Below are 20,212 nucleotides of genomic sequence, written 5' to 3'. Positions count from 1 at the left end.
AAGGGGTTGAAAGAAGATGGATTTTGAAATGTTCAAATGGGGCGGTGGTGCAAGTCGGGAAGCCATAGAAAGCTTGACATCAACCTCTCAAGCACGGCGCAATGCGCACTGCGAAGAGAGGTGGGGCGAGAGGGGAGGCATCATCGAGAAGTCGAAGCCTCCTCCTAACCCTTGCCTGTAGGGACTTGAGTAGCTGTGATGCGGCCGTGTACAATGTCGGCAAGTACGTAGCATCTATGGGAATCAAACCGATTTACATGCAAAAGGACTAAGCTAAGGCACATAAGGGAGGGGGAAACGACGGGCTCCACACAATGAACTTGGTAGCTAGTAATGGCTTCCATGTCATTGATTCTCTTCTCCCTTCTTTAATGTCCTTGGAACGTCCCTTGGGGACCCTTCTGGGGTAGGGTCTAAGTGCCCTAGGATGGCCCTTTTAGATCTTCCAAACAAAGCCGTCCAAGTTGGGGTGGGTGCGTCTGGTAGCTCATGAATTGATGGTAGGAGACCACCACGGCCACCATTGAAGGTGCTCCTTCACTGGGCGGTCGTTTCACGTGCTACCTCTGGTTTTGTTGTTGTAGGTTCACGCCACATCCTCACTCAAAAGTACCTTCACTTTTTCTTCCTCACACTATCATCATCAACTTGATCTTCTTCTTCTTCGTCTCCTCCTTTCTCATCTCATCTGGTTCCTTTCTTTGTTCTCAATGAATTGGAAAGACGGGTCAAACACTTTCTTTCTGTGTTCTCAATGAATTGGAAAGACGGGTCAAACACAACTCATCTACCATTAGACCCTTTGGAACGCGTGACCATGCCAAAAGATAGTGGACTAAAGTAGGCTCAGGAAAGGGACTTGTCCTTCTCTTTTCTTTTATTAAAAATTTGGATGCACCCTTTGTTTATAAATTCACAATTTAGAAACCCCCTCCGAAAAAAGAAAAACAACTGAAAAGTTTTTTCCTTTGATTTTTTTTTTTTTGGAAGAACTTAAAAGGGCTTGACTTTGAAAGTTTGACCCTATTCCCAAATTACACCTTATGCATTTTAAGTTTGAGTCTCTTGACATAGTGGAGGCAACTGTTAAATAAAAGCTTAATACAGCTTCGTATTAAGATTCTGCTTTTGCGCGTGTTGGTATTGTTCGGTACCGTTCAAGGGGGCGGACATGTTTTCCATATTATAGGAGAAAATTATACAGTTAAATAGAAAAAATTCCTTTTTTTATGATTTAATTATAAAATGTGCAGCAAGTGCTGTTCATATTTTTCTGAACATGCCGACACTTCGCTGATGTTTTTTCTACTTACATGGCTTTTTTCTCTTTCTTTCATTTTTCTCTAGTGTTCTTGCTTCTATCTGGCCTTCTTTTGTTAGTAGTCTTTCAAACCCACCATTCATTCGCTTCTTTTCCTCTTTTGTCCTTCTCCCCACCTGTCTGCTTACTGGGGTCGTGTTTGAAGGTCGTGGCTCATTTCAGTTTGGTGGCGCACTTGGGAGGAGCGCAACAACAGGGTCTTCAGGGGCACCTTCTCTTCGCCAAATTATATGGTTCATCTTGTGGAGGGAGATGTCCAGTTTGCCATTCGGTTAAGGCACCGCTGACCGTCTACAGCTGGGTGACTGTGCCGCTCTGTCTTTCCTCTCTCACCATGCCTCATTTCTTTTTTTGTGCATTGTATTGTATATTTCATCTTCTTGCTTCTGTTTTTGTATCTAAGGGTCCTCTTGTCCCCAAATTTTGTTATATATTTTCATTTTATCGGCTCTCTCACACACACACATATATATGTATATATATTATTTGAACCAACTATTTGCCTTAAAGACCTTGACGCAACCATCCATTTTAAACCTTTCCACCATCAAAGTGAAGACAGAAACCCACTTCTCTTCTCGCTTCAAGGGCAGAATTGCTTTTTATTTCTCAGCCCCCATGCCAAATCTGGAACTAACGATCCCACTGACCGCCTTTACTGCACACTCAAGTAAATATAAAAGAGATATAATAAGCAATTGCGTGAAAAACTTAACTCATCAAATACCAAGTTGTTGAAATATTCCCAAATCAAAAAATCAAGAGCAAACGATGGAAAAAGAATCATGGGCAGATCTAACCATTAACGCTTTTTTGGCAGCGATATCTGCGTTGGCATGATCACCAAGAGCAACGACTGCTTATAATATTTGTGGGCAGTACCTTTTACTGTGAAGTCTGGTGGAGGAAGTGAGAGAAAGCAACTTTGCCATATAAGGACGCTGCTCTTTACATTTGCTTTGTTCTTTGTCTGCTAAGTGCACAAGCACAAGAGTGGCATGCGTGCTCCCCATGATTATTGATAGGGAAATTCCAAATACAAAGTTTCAAGAGAGGGGTTTGGCTTTTAGGCTGAGGCCCACAGTCCATTGAAAGGATTGATATTGGTGGAGGATGAGCTAAAAGCAATTGAATCTCAGCACTAAAGTCCCTTTTTCCAAATGGATGTTGTTGATGAAAAGGCCTATCTGTCAAGTCCTTATTTTCCTCTTAATTAATTAATGGCATCTCCTTGTCTTCTGTCCTCATATTCTTAATTTCAAATTCATGGAAACTCGCACTTTTGTATCTTCTCATGCAGTGATGGAGCCAAAAAATTTTGACTGAAGGGCGCTAACAGATTTCTCGCTTAAAAGAATGAATGACTGCAGGACACTGATGGTTGGACCTAGCTGAACCTAGGTCCAGCTTAATCACAATATAAGATTTCAGGGGTTGGCATGGGCAGTGGCCCACGCCAGTCACACAATAGCTTCGCTACTGTTTTCATGCAAAATTGGATGCAGAGTTTGCCTTGAGACCTTCAAAAAGATGTTCTTAAACTTTTTATGGCTAAGAGGCACTAATATAGTAGTTTGATTGCTATACACTCATGTTCCTCAACTAAGTCTTCGAGGACGGGTAAGTGACCGGTTTTTGTTTCGAATATTCAGGCATCAACTCTTTGTATTACAAAAAGAGATGTACAAGTAGAAGCACAGTGGAAGCAACACCCCAAGACACAAGAATCAGGTTATATACCCTAAGAGGATGAAAAGTAAAATTTTAGGCTTTGCCATGTCAATGCACAAAAGAATGCTTCGCATTATTACCCAATGATTCTTCTACCACGCAATGTAGAAATATCACAATAATGTCAAGGATGTTCTGCTCTCACAGATTTTAAGGACAAGAACTAAACACCTTCAACTTATTTGTTACCACCAATAAACATTATACTCTGGAGTTTCCCTCAAAGAAGCTGGAAGCATGAATATATATATATATATATATATATATATATATATATATATATATATGGTCGACAAGCTAGCAGCCATGCATATTTCAAGGGATGGCGCGGAGTGTGATACATCCACTGAGTGGCCAAGTGCCAGACACCTAACTAATTTCTAGCGCTACCATGCAACAAAATCTGGATAGATTTCAACTTTTGACAAACTTTTTGTTGTTCAAAAGCTTTTGGTCCAGAGGAGTTGGAATGTCAAGCTTGCTTTTTGCAAAAGGAAGCCACTTGAGACCCACATGATCCCACGCTTGGAAAGCTAAACTCAATTTGGTTAGAGCCCTTCTCCTTTAATGCATTCATGTTGCTGTTGGCAAGTCTGAAAGGATAAGCCAACAAAATTGGAGACTTTGAGTGCTCATTAATGGTAATTTCATATACATCAAGCTTATGTGGGTCATGTTGTAGACAATATGCATATAAATTTCTTCATCTATCACATCGATATGACATAGCGTTTGTGCACGCGGATGCCTTTGAGGAGGAAGAGGTAACTATTTCCCGGTGAACGGAGAGAGTCCCACTGCTTGGGTTGAGAGGCGGAAGCCCCTTCTCCTTTTCCTTGTCCTCAAGGTTCAAACTGTGTCGGAACCTGAGTGAACTTATAGTTATTTACTTCAACTCGAGAGTGGTGCTTGTCATCTTTTACAGTCTAAAAGAGCAGCATCCACAATAATCGAACTGATGATTGGGTTCTCATTGATGCTACACCCCTTAAGATAGGAAAATTGAAGTATTTGTGAATGGTTAATTAAGCTTAATTAACATTTCTGATATCACATATACTGCTATGTTTTTCTACATCTCAATTCATTTTTTCCCATATGGAAAACTATATACTTGCAATTGGGAGAAAAAACATTATCAACCTAAGCATGGCTGGTAATCCAAGTTTGGTAGTGTTCAAGTGCATTGAAATAATTAAAATGCCCATATACAAGAAAAAAAGGTACTTAGAACAGGAAAACTAAAATACTTCTCATAATTATGACAAAAATAAAAAGGGAGAAAAATTATTTGTTTTCCTTCCTAAATCACCAGCTAAGGTCCCTGTTCAACGACAAAGGAGATAGGGTGCAAAGACTGCCAAGAGGCTTCTTGAGGGGCGGAGAGAAGGGGGGGCCATGGCCCCTTTCAAGTTATGAAAATCTAAATTTAGCTATTACTTTTTTTTTTTAAATTTTAGTTAAGCTCCTGTAAACCTTTTGAAAGAATAGGAATGGGCTCCTGTTATTTTATTTTTTGTTTTAAATTACTTGACAGTCGCATGACTGTTTAAGCCCTTTAAAGATGAAATCTTGGCTGCGCCCCGAGATTAATTTGTTTAGCTAATTAGCTGGTAGTACCATTGAAAGAGTGTGTAGTAACTTACTGATTAAGCAATCTTGTGCCCAGAAGCGAAGCCATGGGGGCCCGCATGGGCCCTGGCCCCACCTCAATAATTTCCTTTTAAAATTTCACTTGTTCTACATAAAAATTTTGAAAAATAATATTTTGGCTCCAGTCAAAGTTTAGAAACTTTAATTCTGCCTCCTCATGAAAAATTTATGACTCCGCCCTTGCTTGTGCCCGAAAGAAATGTCTTTGATGTAAAAGGTAGAATAAGAGCTAGAACATAAAGTTAGAAAAAATAACATGCAGTTGGATTTTGGCCAAAAACATTAGTCTCAAAAGCTAGTTACTTAGCTAGGCGATACAAAAAGTAACTCAAGCAATTAAGATCAAAGATGAGTAATCTAAATATTTTATATGAAAAGTGGCTTTTTCATGAATCTGGCACCCACTAGCAGCTTATCTCTAACCTACACATTTTTTTTTTCCAAAAAAAATAAAAACATCTTAAGTGTTCTTTTTTCCAAATGCAAAAGATTTTCCAATTGTAACCCTTATAGGAGAAGGCGTCGTTTCCAAACTTGGAGGGCACTTTCGTCATTCTCAAGCTCTAGCACGCTGCTCCAAAATATAATATGCTCTGAAGATGTTATGCTATGCATACAGAAAGTTTACACTTAGAGAACTCATTTTTCATAATTATCCATAGTAGATAAGCACCGAATTTTTCATGGTTTTTTGACATAATCACCACAACAATAACATCGTCCCAACTGAAAATGCAAGACACATTTCAAAATCCACTCACAGATAACCACAACAATTACAGTTCGCCACAATGACCGTCGATCTGGAGTCAGTAGACAAGATGGACGGTGATCCTCAGCAGCGTCTCGGCGCCATCAGTCACATGCTGACCCGTTGGGATGAGTGGCTGGACATCGGCGAACCCAGTGGCGTGCTTGAACTTGCCTGTCCCTCCCGTCACGGACAGCCGGGACATGGGGACGCCTAGGCGGTACACGCCGAACATGTTCAAACTGTCCCCGAACTCACCCCCTTCCAACAAGGCCGTGAACGCCATCATCTGTGAAGATCCGTCCCCGGAGCTCGCCACGTACACCCCCTGAGCCTTTCCGATTGGCTGCGAGCCCATGTCCGGTCCCATGGTCAGCTGGTCGTCAATGACCGTGATCGTTCCGAACCCCAAGCTGAGCCCATCCGTGCCTACTTGCGTTTGCACATCGGTGTTCCTTCCATCCGAAGAAGAACGCACGTAATTGGTGCCGGACAGTCCGGTTCCCAACGGGACACCATGGGCATTGAAGGTGGGGATGGCACCGTTAGGGTTGGGGATGGCCACACCACCTTGTGGGACCCTGAAGCCCAGCGGCCTGGCAAAGGGCACTTGACCGTTGTAGATGCTGCCCAGCAAGCCGGTGACCGGTCTGGCGGTTGGGCCGCTGCCCCCCAAGATGTCGTGCATGTAGAACTCCAGCGGCGCCTCCGGGACGCCTCCGGCGGTAGGGTCGGCGGCCGCATGGGTCCTAGAGTATTGATGTGCAACTGCTAGCAGCAGCAACAAGAGGGCCAAGGATTGTGTCTTGAGGAGGAACATTTTTTCAGGCTGTTTGAAAGAGGACGAATATGAGGTGAAAAGAAAGTGGACTGAGAAGTGAGGTGGGAATGAATGAAGCAAATGGTGAGGTTATATAAGGAGGAGATTGAAGATGGAGTTGTTGGGTTGAGGGGGAAGTGTTGCAGTGGTTGGCTGTGCAAGGATGTTAATGATGAAGATGGCCATGATTGATTAAGTAGATCTTCTAAATTGGAATCGATGACTTTTGTTATGCTTGTTCATGGTGCATTGGGAATTTGAAAGAGATGATGATTAGTGAAGTGGGTATAGAAGAATGGAGTTGTTAAAGGATCATAGTGATTGAATATTACAAGTTCTTTTCTTCAAAATTTGTTCCCAACATATTTGCATTAAAAAAAAAAAAAAAAAGTCTTGCCCATTTATAATTAAGCTTCTTTGTGCTTACCTAATCCAAGATGGTTGTTGTCAAGGGCAAGTCTAGCTACTGACTGGACTGGTTAATAAATACAAAGCACAGTTAAATATTCATAAATGAGCATAAGACACGTGTCGATGCCGCATCGCAACAGTGTGTCGGGGATTCTGCATGGTGTCGCTGTGACCGATGACCTGATGCCAGCACAAACTATATTCAATATTATCCTAAACTGCCATCTTTTGGCTTCATTAAGAATAAGCACTAAGCACTCAATTATCTTCAAGCATTTTGGCTCATGATGATATGATAGAGAAGATTAACCGTGTTTGCAGCACGGAAATGAGCTTGTCCAAATCGAGTGAGTTTTCCAAGCTGGGGATAGAGAGTGTCCAATCTTTTCCTTTTAACTAATTAGTTCTGTTCAGGAGTCTGTTTGATGATCTCGGATCCGAATTTAATCTGAGATCTTTAGATTTGAAGTCAGTCCTCCGCCCATCTGATCTCAAATAGCACTTATGTTAATGTGAAACTGGATCCAGTTAAATCAGAAAGGTGTTCAAAATCTTAAAATGAAACGTGAAAATAAAAATCTAGTAACTAAACACTGCAAAAAAATGAAAAAAAAAACTTTAAAAAAATAAGAAAAAATGAAAAAAAAACAGGGAAAAACGCAAAAAAGATTCACGTTTTCTTTTTTCCGTTTTTGACATGTTTTAAAAAATGTTTTTTTTTTGGTATTTTATTCGGCTGACCAGTTTTTCACGTTTTAAACAAGTTTTTTTTTTTATTAATCATAGGCATTTTCTGTGGCCGTGGTCTGCAGTATCCCAATGGGTGGTGGATCAGACCAAAGAGCAGGGAGAATCTTGTAGAGTTTTAGAATTGTTCATCAATCATGAGGCACAAATGCGTGTTCTTGCATTCGCCATATAGAACAAAGCAAAAAAAAATGTACGAAAGACAGTGTCATTCTGCTTCCACTGCATTCCACAGTAAAAGGATTACTCCCTCCAAATATTATAAGCCATTTCTTGGTGAGCATGCCGCCACAGACCTGAACCGGAAGGGATGCAACATCAACTGACAACAAATTAATTTGATCTTCACTCCTTTTTTTGTTGGGTGTCTTACTATGGTCCAAATTCTTTAGGTTTAAGAACTTTGTTTATGTAATCTATGTTCTCTATTCCTTTTATGCTCTCTCTCTCTCTCTCTCTCCCTCTTCTAATATATACCTCGAGAAAAACTGAGAATCTAGGAAATGCAACTCCACCAGCATAGAAGCGTGAGTTCAAAGACTATAAAATCCATATTCCAAAAAGGGATCAATAAAATCCATTCATGAACACTGTTGAACAACAGTAACTCACTTTCTTATCCAACCAGAACCTATTGAACATATCTTACAGTGTGATGAGATAGAAGAGTTAGTTTGAAAGAGTACTCGACCACCTTTGATGAAGGGAGTCTCATCTTGGCTTCTCTATTCGCATCCTTATTTTGTCCTCTACTTCTACCTATCAAGGGCACATTAATATTTGAATTAGAATTAATACCAACAATAACAATAACATAATAATAATAATAATAAACCACCTCATTGACTGCTCGGGAGAGTTCCTTCACTTTTGTTCCCGCTTGGATCTGATTGTAGCGCAATCTAGCCAAGATAAAACGTTAGAAACGATCAGATTACAGTTTTGGAAAGAAAAAAACAGAGAATATGTTTATATAGGCATTGTATCTAAAGTCCATCAAAATAGAAAGCAATATGAATTATGACAATGCAACCTAACCATCTAGCCATCACATGTAGTGCATCCCAGAAGGCCCTTGCTTCGCCAGCGTATATCAGGAAGTTTTTTTTATTCCTGATCTTGGAACATTGGAATCTGAGTGTGCCTGAGCAGAACGGACGCTCCACAGTAAGCATGTCCTGCGTTCCATTCCACCCAAATGGCAGAATGTAGCAAATGTGTTCCGGGCAACTTGCATTTGCGTTTGGGGACACTGCATTCTGTGGTATCAAACATGCTCTAAGAACTCATTCCCATTGTGAAAACGCTGACATTTTTTAGGTGAACAGAAGAAGAGTATCAATATTTCATTTACTGTCAAGAAGAGGGTTGAAGTCCCCATCTTTCTTCCTATCCCCTCAAGGTACCAAGCTTGCCTTGGTGTCTCTAAATGATGCCCTTCTATACTTCAACTTAAATATTGGTGTTTTTTTGTAGCACAAGAAGTTGATGCCTCGAGAAAATCAAAAACAGACCTACCATCCTCCACACTGTTCATTGCACCAACTCCCTGGGAATAAATGCTTGCATTTCAAGAGCAACAACATTCGGAGATAAATGATGAAGCTCCATGCCCTCTAACCAAACAATGATGCGGGGGCTCTCCTCCTTTGGTTCTTGAGGAAGAACAGGTGTTCTTCTGCACTAATCAAACAAGAACTAAAGGAATTATATTTGTCTGCTAAGGGCCTGGACTTAAAATCAGCTTCACGACCTGGGGATTCCTGTGTCCTAATCTTGCACAATCAAGAGAAAGAAAGGCAACTGTGCTCAAGCTAGAAACTTACCCTTTGTGGTATTTGCATTTGGACTTGGCTCAAGTATTGTTGGTATTCTGCAAGAGTTGCAGGCTGAGATGGGCTCAAGAGTGAGTCTAAGCTTCCGGCGACTGACTCTGTCTTGGAGGCTTGGGGAGCCGCCTGGATGCTGTGAACGCTTGTCATTGGGAGAGCTGGGCAGAGCTGGGCTGCACCCGGAACGACCGGCGAAAACGGCAACGTTGAGCGCGTCGAACCGGCGACCATCCCCATCCCAATAGCTATGCCCATGGGATTGATCCACTGGTTGTGGGCAGGGAACATCATGTGTGGCATGCTGCATGCCACTGACATCATCTGTTTCATTCATCAATACAGAAAACAAGACCCTAATTACTTGGTTGTTAAGCATATGATATCATGCCATGAGTAAAAGCCTTAAGGGATCCTCAATACATTGAAAGGAAAAGACAGATAAGCTTCTTGTATAATAATCTAAAATCAGTTTTTCATGTAAAATGAATCTAATGATTTCTTGAAGGATAGTGCCAACAAAAATTAGTGAAATTTCTAACTGCTTTTAAACACCCTCCCTTTCCTTTCTTGGTTGTTGGGATGACTCTGCAACGTGAGTGGCTTAACAGATCTTTTCATGACAGAGTACATTGAGGAAACCCATAAATAAACAGACAGTTTCTGTAAAAGATTAGTCAAGTGACATACACAATATTTGAATTAAGAATGGATATGATATATGGTTGCTTATCATCTTCTCCAAAAGGCATGGACAACCATCAAAAATTCAGTAGTAGATTGAGCAGAGTAAGGACAAATAACAGGCCAATGGGGCAACCAGAAGCAGGAAATATGCCAAAGGGCGAACCTGCACTTGGAGTTGCAGAGCCTTTAGGTACTCTATAGCCTCATCCAGCAATGATGCTTTATCTGCCTGTCAAAAAGAGAGAAAAATAAGAAGCTACTAGATTTTCTTTTTCGCCGGATACTACTCGCTATCTGAAACATTAGACATAGTAAAGTTTTTTGCAACTAAATTCTGCTATGCTTTGTCTTTCTTCAATTTGTTTATATGGTGCATTTTTTTTTCTGGAACAACCACCCAACTCAAACATGTGGATACTGCATAAGATCAAGTGCGTATATCAATTTTAGTAAAATCGACCCACAAACCTCATCCTCCCTCTCATTGAACTGAATAGCAGCACCTGCTAATCTAAACCAGTGGCAAAATTTTGAAACAACAATTTTTCGTGAGATTTGACTAAACAATTATAAGAAATACCTGTAAACGATCAAAACCAAAATTTAAACGAAAGGAAAAAGTTTTGACCTGCACTAATGAGAATTAATATCTCATGCTTGCAATAGAATTAATAATTTAATTGTCCTTTGAGCAGTGGCTTGATTTTTTCTCTTCTGTTTTCACGTTGAAGGAAAACCCTCGCGTAATGGCCGGCCGCTGCCAATCGCTGCTTTCACGTCGACGACGGCCGGCGTCTACCTTGTGAAAGTTCTACCTCTCACTCTCTGCACTCTGCTGCCCTTCGTCCAGCTCATCCACCAGCATCCTGCAGCTTAGTTCGCCCCTTAGATCCGTCCACCGATCGTCATTGTTGGTGGACATGCACAGACACCACCATTTGCTTCAGTGTTATCCAAATTAGCCTGAATAGGTCGGTTTTCGTAAAATCTATAGCAATTCACGCGATGCAGTTTTATGGCTATATTCTGGAGCACAATGTCAGTGTGTCAACCTTTAACTATTTTCTTTTGGCCGTGTTCGATGGAGTTCCCCTTGGCCGTTTGAGACCACGATGGAAGCCAACCAAGATGCCGACGCCATCGCTATGGGAACCGACGGTGGAGATTCAAATTAATCGACTGGGAATCGAAACAAATGAGCATTATTATATTAGTTTATTAATTTCTTCAAATAATGCTTTAAACTTAACAATTCTGTCATAAGAATTTATTTTCTTTGTACTCAGGAATATAATTCCATAAAAGCGAGGGAGCCAGATCTTATTGCTTATTAAGTCATAATTTCCCACCCACACAAAGACATCAAAATCATGAAAAAAAAAATTGCAGTTATTTTGCTTTCATGCCATTTGTGGGCATGGATGAAAAGGGGTTCACCTTGTTGCATCGAGGCAGCAACTCTTGAAGTGTCCTCATCTTCTCATTGATTCTGTCCCTTCTCCTCTGCAATAGTTTTTCAGCAAGGAAAATTGAGTCCATCATGAAGATGGAAGACATAAACAACAATGAGGACGACTTCAACTATGCAAGCCCCAAAAATCTTGATACTAAGAAACAATTAGTATTGAGGCTACCCATATGAACCCGATCCATCTATTATTACAAGCAGCTACCACAGAATTTGGCCCCCAAGAGACAAACGACATTACATCAAAACAACACATCGACCCCACCAAGATAAGGTTCTAAAAATGATCGTTTGCTGCAACTGTTCCAAAAAATGGAGCTTTGCTCCCTAAGTAGCCATGACTCTATTGAAAGGATTGCGTTGGGACAAGGACTTTGTCATTTTGTGTTGTACTGAATATCTAGATATCCTAACGCATCCCCAACTCTCCAATATGTTTGTTCCATTGGTGGAAAGTTGTGCAACTTTTAGTACTTCATTTCATGTAGATATAGGATCTATGCATCTATATCTATAAAAAAAGAGCACTAGATTAATGCTCGGGCCCGAATTTTTAGAGTGTGTTACTGCATTGCATTGAATGGTGTGTGATATGAAAAGCTCAACGACGAAATGATGTTGTGGCGACAAGGGAAGGCTGGACTAGTCAGCGTCGACATCAACTTCAATAGTCGATGGTCGAACATTCAATCCGTCGGCGTTGTAGAGATCCCTACGGCCGGCATTTGTAGGATTAGCGTTGGAGATACGTTAGGTTGAATCGGAACAACCAAATCTTTCACCCCAAAAGTGGTTTCTCTGCCGTCCAACAACATATTCGTTCTAGTCATCAAATGTCACCATCTCTTTTACAAGGAAAGGACTCTAAAACCAATAACTAGTCAGGCACCGTTCTAACTTCATTATGGCCTTCCAAGAGCCTAGTTTCATGTGCCTGGATGAAAGTTCTTTGATTCAATCTGGAGTCTGAGGCAGGTGTAGGCAATTGCCTATACAGGCTCCATTTTCATATTGAAATTTCATTTACATACAAGTACCCTTTAAAATTTTTAAATTATGTACATAGTGCCCATTAGCCAAAATTTTCTGACACTCCCCTCTGTTCAAAAGGCCCCTACTTAAGACTTTCTTTCCTTTTACTTATATATATATATATATATATATTGGGACTCTGATGCGCAGGTCTATTCTGAGAATGATTATATTGTTGTTCATGGATGATATCTTCAGGAAAGAAAAAGGAAAAAAAAAAAAACATTGTTTTATGAAAACCCAGTTTGTAAAATCTTGGTTTTCTACCCTGTTTTTGAGACCTCGTTTATGAATTTTTGGGATAAGATCAAGGGGACGTTTTCTATGAAAAATTCTGAGAGGTGCATGCTCTGCATATTATTCACGCCCTTTTGAAAATGTTGTCTTGTGAGAACTGGGTTCCCACAAACCCAATATCCACAATCACCCCAACACGCCCTATGTTATATGAAAAAAAACCAAAACAAAACATGTTTCAAGTTTTCTATATGTTCATCAAGTCTGTGGTGGCATTCATATGCACCTCCTTATTTTTTGTGAGCATCCGATTCTTCGCTCTTCTAAAAGAGAAACATCTTCCATCAAAGTTTTATGTTCATTGGCTGCGTGTTGCATATGCACGTCCTGATATATGTGAGCGTGTGGTTCGATAATAATATCATTCCAAAAGAGCAATATCTTTCATACCAAGATTTATTTTCACTGTTTGCTTGGTGAATATTTCATCATCTTGTACTTGTGAGCATGTGGATGTGTCTCCCAGTGTCCCAACTAAAGGCCCTTTTCTCCGACATGTCGTTTAAGGGCAAGGTACTTTGTCGACGATGTTGAGCCTCTAGAGTAAGTGCCGTTTCTATGTGTTATAAGTGGACAAATTGAAACGAAAAGTGTATAGAAGAAACATATACATCAAATCAGATGAAAGAAAGTATTTGTGTGTAAAACTAAATAAAATCTCGACACGTAGCTAACGCACTATTATCGCGGCCTAATAAACAGAGGTAGAGCCAGAAATTTTGGACTCAGAAGGATAATACTTTAGACCCTTGAAGGGCCACCTAGGAGAGATTACCATATAAAATATGCAAGGAATTGAGTAGGCAACTGCCTGCACATGCACACATATAGCTTTGCTCCCAGGTAAGAACGAAAAGTTACCCTTTCAGAGAGGTTATGGATCTGCGCTGCTCGATTCCTCCGCTTCGCTTTCGATCTCTTAGCGTTCACGGATTCATCAGCCTCACCATCCTGCACAAGGTTCTGGACATCATTAAGCGCCAGCAGTAAACAACATTAATACAATACAATACAATTCGCTTGGTCTGCCGAGTGCAGGCAGAGCTAGAAAGATTTTTCAGAAGGGCAGTCATTCACATCTTTTTAAATTTGAAGGGTTATTCTTATAACAAATATTTGCAGATGTTGATATGAAAATTAACAAAAAAAACATTGATGGGCCTCAGACTCTCATTATCTCATACGTGGCTCCACCACTGATTTAAGTTAAAAGAATTATTAATTCCTCTCTCTACCAAAAAAAAAAAAGAAACATTAAGAAGCTGTTCATCCTAAAGATGGACGACCAGCACCAAACAGAACGAAGAATTAAGGAAGAGAAAAAAAAAAGATAAAGATCCACGGCCATGGCCAGCATATGTCGGATAGCTGGAACCCAGACGCCCCTTGAGTCCAGAACTGGGGAGATTCCAAATTTTTGCTAACGTTACACTACCAAGAAACAGCGGCGGAAACGGGCGAGGTGGCCGAATAGTTTATTTCCCCAAAATGTACTCGAAATTCTGGTATCGACACGCATGTTTTAGGTGTCGTTCATCGGATCCTGCATGGACAATCTGGACTTTTCCTCGACGCCCTTCTCCCTCCTTCTTTTGGGTCCAATGGCCGGAGGAAGGGACCCAAATCGACCGGCGCTCCCGTGGTGGAATTACGGCTTTCGGAAAACGACAGAAATCGTTGTAGCTACGCTCTTGAATGCATCTACATCCGCAGCTATTGATAATGCAAAGGGTTCCGACTGGGATCCGGATTAGACTAATCGCAGCTTAATTAAACTCACAAAATTAATCTTAATCTTATGGTGAGATGATCCGACCCACTTGGAGTTGGATCCCTAATGAAAGTATCATTTTAGCCCTCAGCACAGTGCATAATGTGCATTGTTATAATTAAATAATCTTAATTTCACGTTCACTACTTCGAGCAAATGTTTATATGGTACATGCTTAATTTAGAGAAAACAAGAGATTAGCTACATTCTTTGTGTTTTTGCAACCAATGTTTTTATAATGCGTGCTTTAGAAACACCGGATTCTTATTACTTGATTTTATTATTCAGCATTCGACTTCTTAGTTGCTTGTAGGGGCTCCCATCTGGGGTGCTCTCTACCACACAAAAAAAAAAAAAAAATCCGATGAAAATTGATAAAATTGAAATAGAAAAAAGACGGGGTTAGAAAATGTATCGGAACCAAACTAGAGCTTCCGGTCCAAGGGACAGGTCTGGTCATTATAACATTAGATACGCATGGATTTTAAGGAGAAAGAAGTGAGACTCACCTCGTCGTAGCGGTTTTCCGATTCTACCGAGTCACGCGACTTCCGTTTCCGGGCCATTAGCTTGGACGACGTGATTGTCGCTTCGTGCCGCTCGGACTCGCTCCTTGCGGCCTCCTTGCTGAGCTCCATCGTCTCGGTCGGTGACGCAGCGGAGAGATCGTTCGACTCGGGTTGTGCTACAGTGTTGAGGCGGCGGGGACCGACGAGCTGCGGCGGCGTGTCGCAGGAATCTACCACAGTGGTCGACTCGAGCCGGGCCTTCTCCGACCCGCCAGCGACGAGCTTCGTTCGTCTCATTCCAACCTCACCGACCAAGCCGGCCGTCTTCGCGAAGATCGAGAAGTTGACCACCTTCGGTCCGGGCTTCAAAGGCGATTCGGCCGGCGCCTTCCGGGCCCTCGAAGCGTGGGAGTCCCGCACGGTTGCCGCTTCGCTGGGCTCCGGCGACGCAGGCACCGGAGCCTGAGGAGTCCGGTCGCCTGGCGGGAGGAAGAGGTCGCGGTAGAATGCGTCGTCGAACGGGTGGTTCAACCAGGAGGGCATGTCGTCGTCCTGGATGTACGGCGGCGGTGGGTCGGAGGAGGAGAGGGTCGCCTCGACGGTCCTGGACTCCCGGGGTCCGAACTTGGAGAAGGTGTAGTTGAAGGGGAGGCCCTCGCCGGAGAAGGTGAGGGCGGAGGCACGGGCCGTCTTCTGGCTGTAGGTTTGAGTGACCACTGTCCCGTCCCGCCATAACAATTCCTGGACGTCGCTCTCATCCCTGCAACAGACAGCAACAAGGAGGATTCGAAATATTATAACGATGAACGAGGAAGACGGTGAATTGTGAGGGTATGGCTAGAAGAGTAGAAGAAGGAGATACTTACGGTTGGAGGACGCCGGCCTCCGGGATGAAACCTGGCGAAAGCGGAAGTGGGTTGCCGTCGATATGCCAAATTGGTGCGCGGTGATTCATCCTTGACCATACAAGGGAGAGAGATGGTGGCGGTGGTGGGAGGCGGAGAGAGAGAGAGAGAGAGAGAGAGAGAGAGTTTCCGGTTTGAAGCGACAACTTCCACCGCTCTTTAGCTCTGAACTGGAATTTCGATTAATAGCAGCTCGTCTCATAAACTGTTGATTACAGATAAAAATCGGGGAGCTCGATCCAGGCGGGAAGAAGACAGGAGCCCCCCCCCTCCCCCGGTGGGCCCTGCTCGGACATTTCAAGGCTGAGAAGAAGTGCGGATGGTGGGCCCCGTTCTCCCCCTCCGGGGCCGTGGGCCCCACACGGGTGAGGCATCTCGTCGCATTTGATTTGCGTGGGGACACGTGGTGGCCCCCGAATCAATCAGCGTCTCATGCATTCGCGTTACGTGATGGCCCAAATAAAGACCACTTCTTCCCCCCACACCATATTTAATTCTTCCCACCCTCAAAATTTTTCTCCTAACAATCGAAAGAAACTACCATTTTACGGTTGCTCTTGCCGCAACAATCGCCGTCATTGTTCCACAAGCCACAGTTTCCTTCCTCTTGGGCATCCAAAGCTGTCACCACCGCAACAATTTGTGTGTGTGTGTGTGTGTTGGCGCACGCACATCTGTGTGTAGGTTATCTTATTTATATATATATATATATATATATATATATATATAATTACTTTGTACTGTTAAAACAGTCATAAAATGTACATGTTATGGTTAAAAATGATAGTAAAGCAACTAACCGTCACAAAATAAAACAAATTATACACTGCTGAAGGTGATGAAATGTGACAGGCCAACAGTAAAAGTGGCAGGAGTTGCAATCTGTTTACAAGTGTTGGGAGGAATCCCCGCTGCGCATCCCATCATGGTCCGCGCTATCCACTGTCATTCCCCTTTCCTTCTCTTCTTTGCCGACGGTGTGTTTTCATTGTCCCGCAAATTCCTCTTCTTCTTTGGTTTTTCGCTTTTAACGTAACGCTTGCTATAAAGAGAGAAAGGGAGGGGACTACTTAGATCCTACTGCTATGAGCACTGCATGTGCATGAAGCGTAGTTATTTATTGCAAAATCGAAGGGGGAGGTGAAAAATAAAACGAAATGAAATAAAAACAGTGATATTGGTAAGCAGATTAATGAGGAGCACACAACGTCTACCTCTGGAGGCATGAATATAATCTCTTTCTGTCAGGACCATTCTCAGCCACCAGCCTCCAACTCTTCTCCCACAGCTTTGAATGTGCACCACAATGGTGGGAGCCACCACCCCCGCTCTCTGTCTTCTGAACCTCATGGCATCCCCAAGCTGGGCCCGCGTTTTGTTTGAGTGGACTATTTATCAGAATTTTCAAATAAAAATGTAAATGGTATAAGAAAACTATATATGGAGGAATTGAAATCAATCACGCTATCTTTATTGCCGGATCGTTGTCTTTTTCTGTCGCTAAAAACCATCAAAAAAGGTACATTTGCGTCGGTTACGGTTTTTTTGCAACATGATGCATCTTTTTACGTCGACTTTTAACAACACAAAATAAAAAATAACAATCTACCCATAAAAATAGTAGGCCGATGTATGGTACCAAGAACATTGTATTCTTCTTTTAAAATGCACCTATGTTCTTATGCCGGACCAACAAACATGATGCAATTATAGATGTTTAACCAAACGTTGAACACAATTACATGATATTTTCATGAGACAGGAAATTTTTTATCTTTTAAGCATTGTTCAAAAGCTTTTTGCTAGAAAATTAGAGTTTGTAATTTTGTATTTCTAAAAGGCTAAAAGGATTTTGATGATCAACACTTCTGAAAATAAGGGGGTGATTTGTAATGGGGAGAGTATCAAGTCAAATTAATAGATGGGCAGCCTCAAGGAACATAGCACAACTGGTCGGACTGAAAGAGGGGGAGAGTCCCATCACCAATTGGATTCCTCCAAATGCTATGCTCTAAAGAGAAAAGAAATGATGTCTGTTACTCGGTTAAAGCCCATATAACCCTGAACCCTGAAGGCAAGGAGAAGGAAAGGAGATGAGGTAAATGATAAACTTCTATTGTGATCGGTGACTATTTAGATAAGCAGGGTACATGGCTGGCTGGCTTTGGTGAGATTAAGGCCACAAGAGGAAGGAGGGGCAAGGGCCCACACGCGAAATGATAGGGCATTTTCTGATCATGCACCATTTGCATGTGGCCTGCTGCTCTGCTGCAGTCCTCATGGGTCCCACCATCAAACAACGACAGGCCAATCAGCGGTCTGCCCTTCTTTGCACCTCTTAACCTGAGACAAACATTACACGTCCTCATGCAAATTAAGTATATACATGTCTCTTCTGAAACTCCATATCTTCACAAACACAGACATATGGTAGCATACAAATTTTAAACATGATTTTGGCTCGATTAACAACTGATCTTGAAATGATGTGTACTTTAGTGAACCTTCAATTGAATTGGTGCAGTAATACAAAATCAGTTTATATAGTTACATTTATTTAATCCACCTACACATATAAATGTTCTTATTAAAATATTAAAAGAGTTGCCGCAAAAGTTATTCTTTTCATGCACTATTTTTCCCTTTATAGCAATCTCGCTTATTCCTTCTTTTCAAGGACTTTTAAGACGTGAAGCCCGGAGTCTGCAGTGACTCATTTGATGGGGTCACTCGAACAACTTTCATATCTTTTTCCTTTTATCTACTTAGCAGCAAAAGATTCTCTAATATCTAATTCTCACCGATCTTTTATGTGGCTGTAAAATGAAGAGAATGTATGATTGACCTTGCGATTATCTAATTCTATATATATATATATATATATATATATATATACCTCATGCACATATTTGCAATTTGCGAAGTGGGCCTATAAGGGCAAAGCCATTCATGTGTTTTAGACGGTGATATATATATATATATATATCACCGTCTAAAACACATGAATGGCTTTGCCCTTATAGGCCCACTTCGCAAATTGCAAATATGTGCATGAGGACTCCTATCTTGTTTATTTCTCACAACTTGGGGACAGGCTTATCAGTAATATCTTTCTTCATGAGGACTCCTATCTTGTTTATTTCTCACAACTTGGGGACATTCTTACCAGTAATATCTTTCTTCTAGAACAGCCTTAAAGCACAGTGCATGAGTGCATATGGCTGGCACCAACATTACCCCCATGAAAGCGATCATCCATGGATGAATATGATCATCCCATGGACCTGCAGTCAATGTCGTGGACCCGTTGCCAGCTGCAAGATGTCCATAATGTTTAGCATATGGGATGTTCATAAGAAAGGTTGGATCATATAATGCCCAAGCCTGATGGGCACACTGCAACATGAAGAAGGATATACATTGATGACGACCATAATGGTAATCATAATGTTAATGGGTACAAAATTAGCAAGCCAATCATCCTGTCATTTGCTGGGGGAGCCGGAATCCTCAACTTTCTCCCCTTGAATTTTTTGCCATAATGAAACATGCGGTTTCACATCCGGCGACATCCCGCCGGGTTTCGCCGGCGTCACACGACACGGGCAAGTATACCCCGACAACATGAGGTGTGCTTGTGATGCAGTTTAAGCATGAGATCTTTCATCGACTCATGCAGGATTTGGCCGATGAACTAGGGATATCCGCTAGTTCTGCCATTGACGCCTCAACATCTACGTGAGAATAGATAATTGAAATATCAAAACCTTATCCCTGCAGTATGGAAGTTGGTAGCAGCAGGTGATGCAGCTGAAAAGTTCAGTTCCCACTTTCCAGCTGTCCTTGCCTCCAAGGGTAGAGCGTCAGTCAATTGGGCAAACAGTGAACTGGATCGCATATTTCAGTTAATTATTTATCCTCAGGCGATTTCATTCACACACACAGGTGATCTTACCGACTTGAGAAGCATCGACGTTTAATGAGTTATATTTGTAAAAGTTCATATTTCCGTTATCTTTGTTGCAGTATATTCACTAGTTCATGTATTGATTGTGCAAGAAAAATAATTGACAAATAACATTTAAAATGGTGGTGTAGCACTGTTTATCAGCATCCTTTCTTTTTTTCTTTTTCATGTTGAACACCGTTGATAGTAAAGCGACAGTACAGGGAGAGAAACAAGTAGTAATTAACCTGTATGAGAACTTTCGCTCTCGAAACTTTGTGGTTTAATACTACAATCTGCTGTTCATCGATCAGGAAGAAATGAACGCAGTTCC

The 20,212-nt window shown here is 41.7% G+C and overlaps 2 protein-coding genes across 5 annotated transcripts; both read right to left on the bottom strand.

Moving 5' to 3' along the window:
- Positions 1-5,421: 5,421 nt before the first annotated feature.
- LOC116253420 (dirigent protein 16-like) lies at positions 5,422-6,328 on the bottom strand. The gene has a single exon (XM_031628223.2). The coding sequence runs from the start codon at positions 6,274-6,276 to the stop codon at positions 5,515-5,517; it is 762 nt and encodes a 253-aa protein (XP_031484083.1). The 5' UTR covers positions 6,277-6,328; the 3' UTR covers positions 5,422-5,514.
- A 1,658-nt stretch (positions 6,329-7,986) lies between these two features.
- LOC116252103 (transcription factor PIF1-like) lies at positions 7,987-16,147 on the bottom strand. 4 transcript variants are annotated; one of them, XM_031626172.2, is made up of 9 exons: positions 15,894-16,147; positions 15,028-15,787; positions 13,609-13,710; positions 11,388-11,453; positions 10,114-10,179; positions 9,261-9,587; positions 8,953-9,117; positions 8,273-8,336; positions 7,987-8,193 (listed from the first exon to the last, which is right to left on the bottom strand). In XM_031626172.2, exons 1-7 carry the CDS (start codon positions 15,980-15,982, stop codon positions 8,968-8,970), a joined length of 1,560 nt encoding a protein of 519 aa, XP_031482032.1. In that variant the 5' UTR covers positions 15,983-16,147; the 3' UTR covers positions 7,987-8,193; positions 8,273-8,336; positions 8,953-8,967. The 4 variants fall into 4 exon arrangements, with proteins under 4 accessions (XP_031482032.1, XP_031482034.1, XP_031482033.1 ...); XM_031626174.2 differs by having other exon boundaries at positions 8,953-9,112; XM_031626173.2 differs by having other exon boundaries at positions 13,609-13,698; positions 15,894-16,146.
- Between the last annotated feature and the right edge of the window lie 4,065 nt (positions 16,148-20,212).

This window comes from Nymphaea colorata, chromosome 4 (genome assembly GCF_008831285.2).
Source record: "Nymphaea colorata isolate Beijing-Zhang1983 chromosome 4, ASM883128v2, whole genome shotgun sequence".
NCBI classification, from domain to species: Eukaryota; Viridiplantae; Streptophyta; class Magnoliopsida; order Nymphaeales; family Nymphaeaceae; genus Nymphaea; species Nymphaea colorata.
Note: the sequence above shows the minus strand (reverse complement) of the source record. Positions and strands in the feature narration are given on the sequence as shown.

Bases quoted from the DNA above. Each gene is read 5' to 3' on its own strand.
- LOC116253420 (XM_031628223.2), bottom strand. From the start codon at position 6,276: ATGTTCCTCCTCAAGACACAATCCTTGGCCCTCTTGTTGCTGCTGCTA.
- LOC116252103 (XM_031626172.2), bottom strand. From the start codon at position 15,982: ATGAATCACCGCGCACCAATTTGGCATATCGACGGCAACCCACTTCCG. The intron at 10,180-11,387 runs GTGAACCCCTTT...TCTTTTTGACAG, and splicing joins TGCTGCCTCGATGCAACAAG to GCAGATAAAGCATCATTGCT. The intron at 9,588-10,113 runs GTTCGCCCTTTG...TGAATGAAACAG, and splicing joins CTCTGCAACTCCAAGTGCAG to ATGATGTCAGTGGCATGCAG.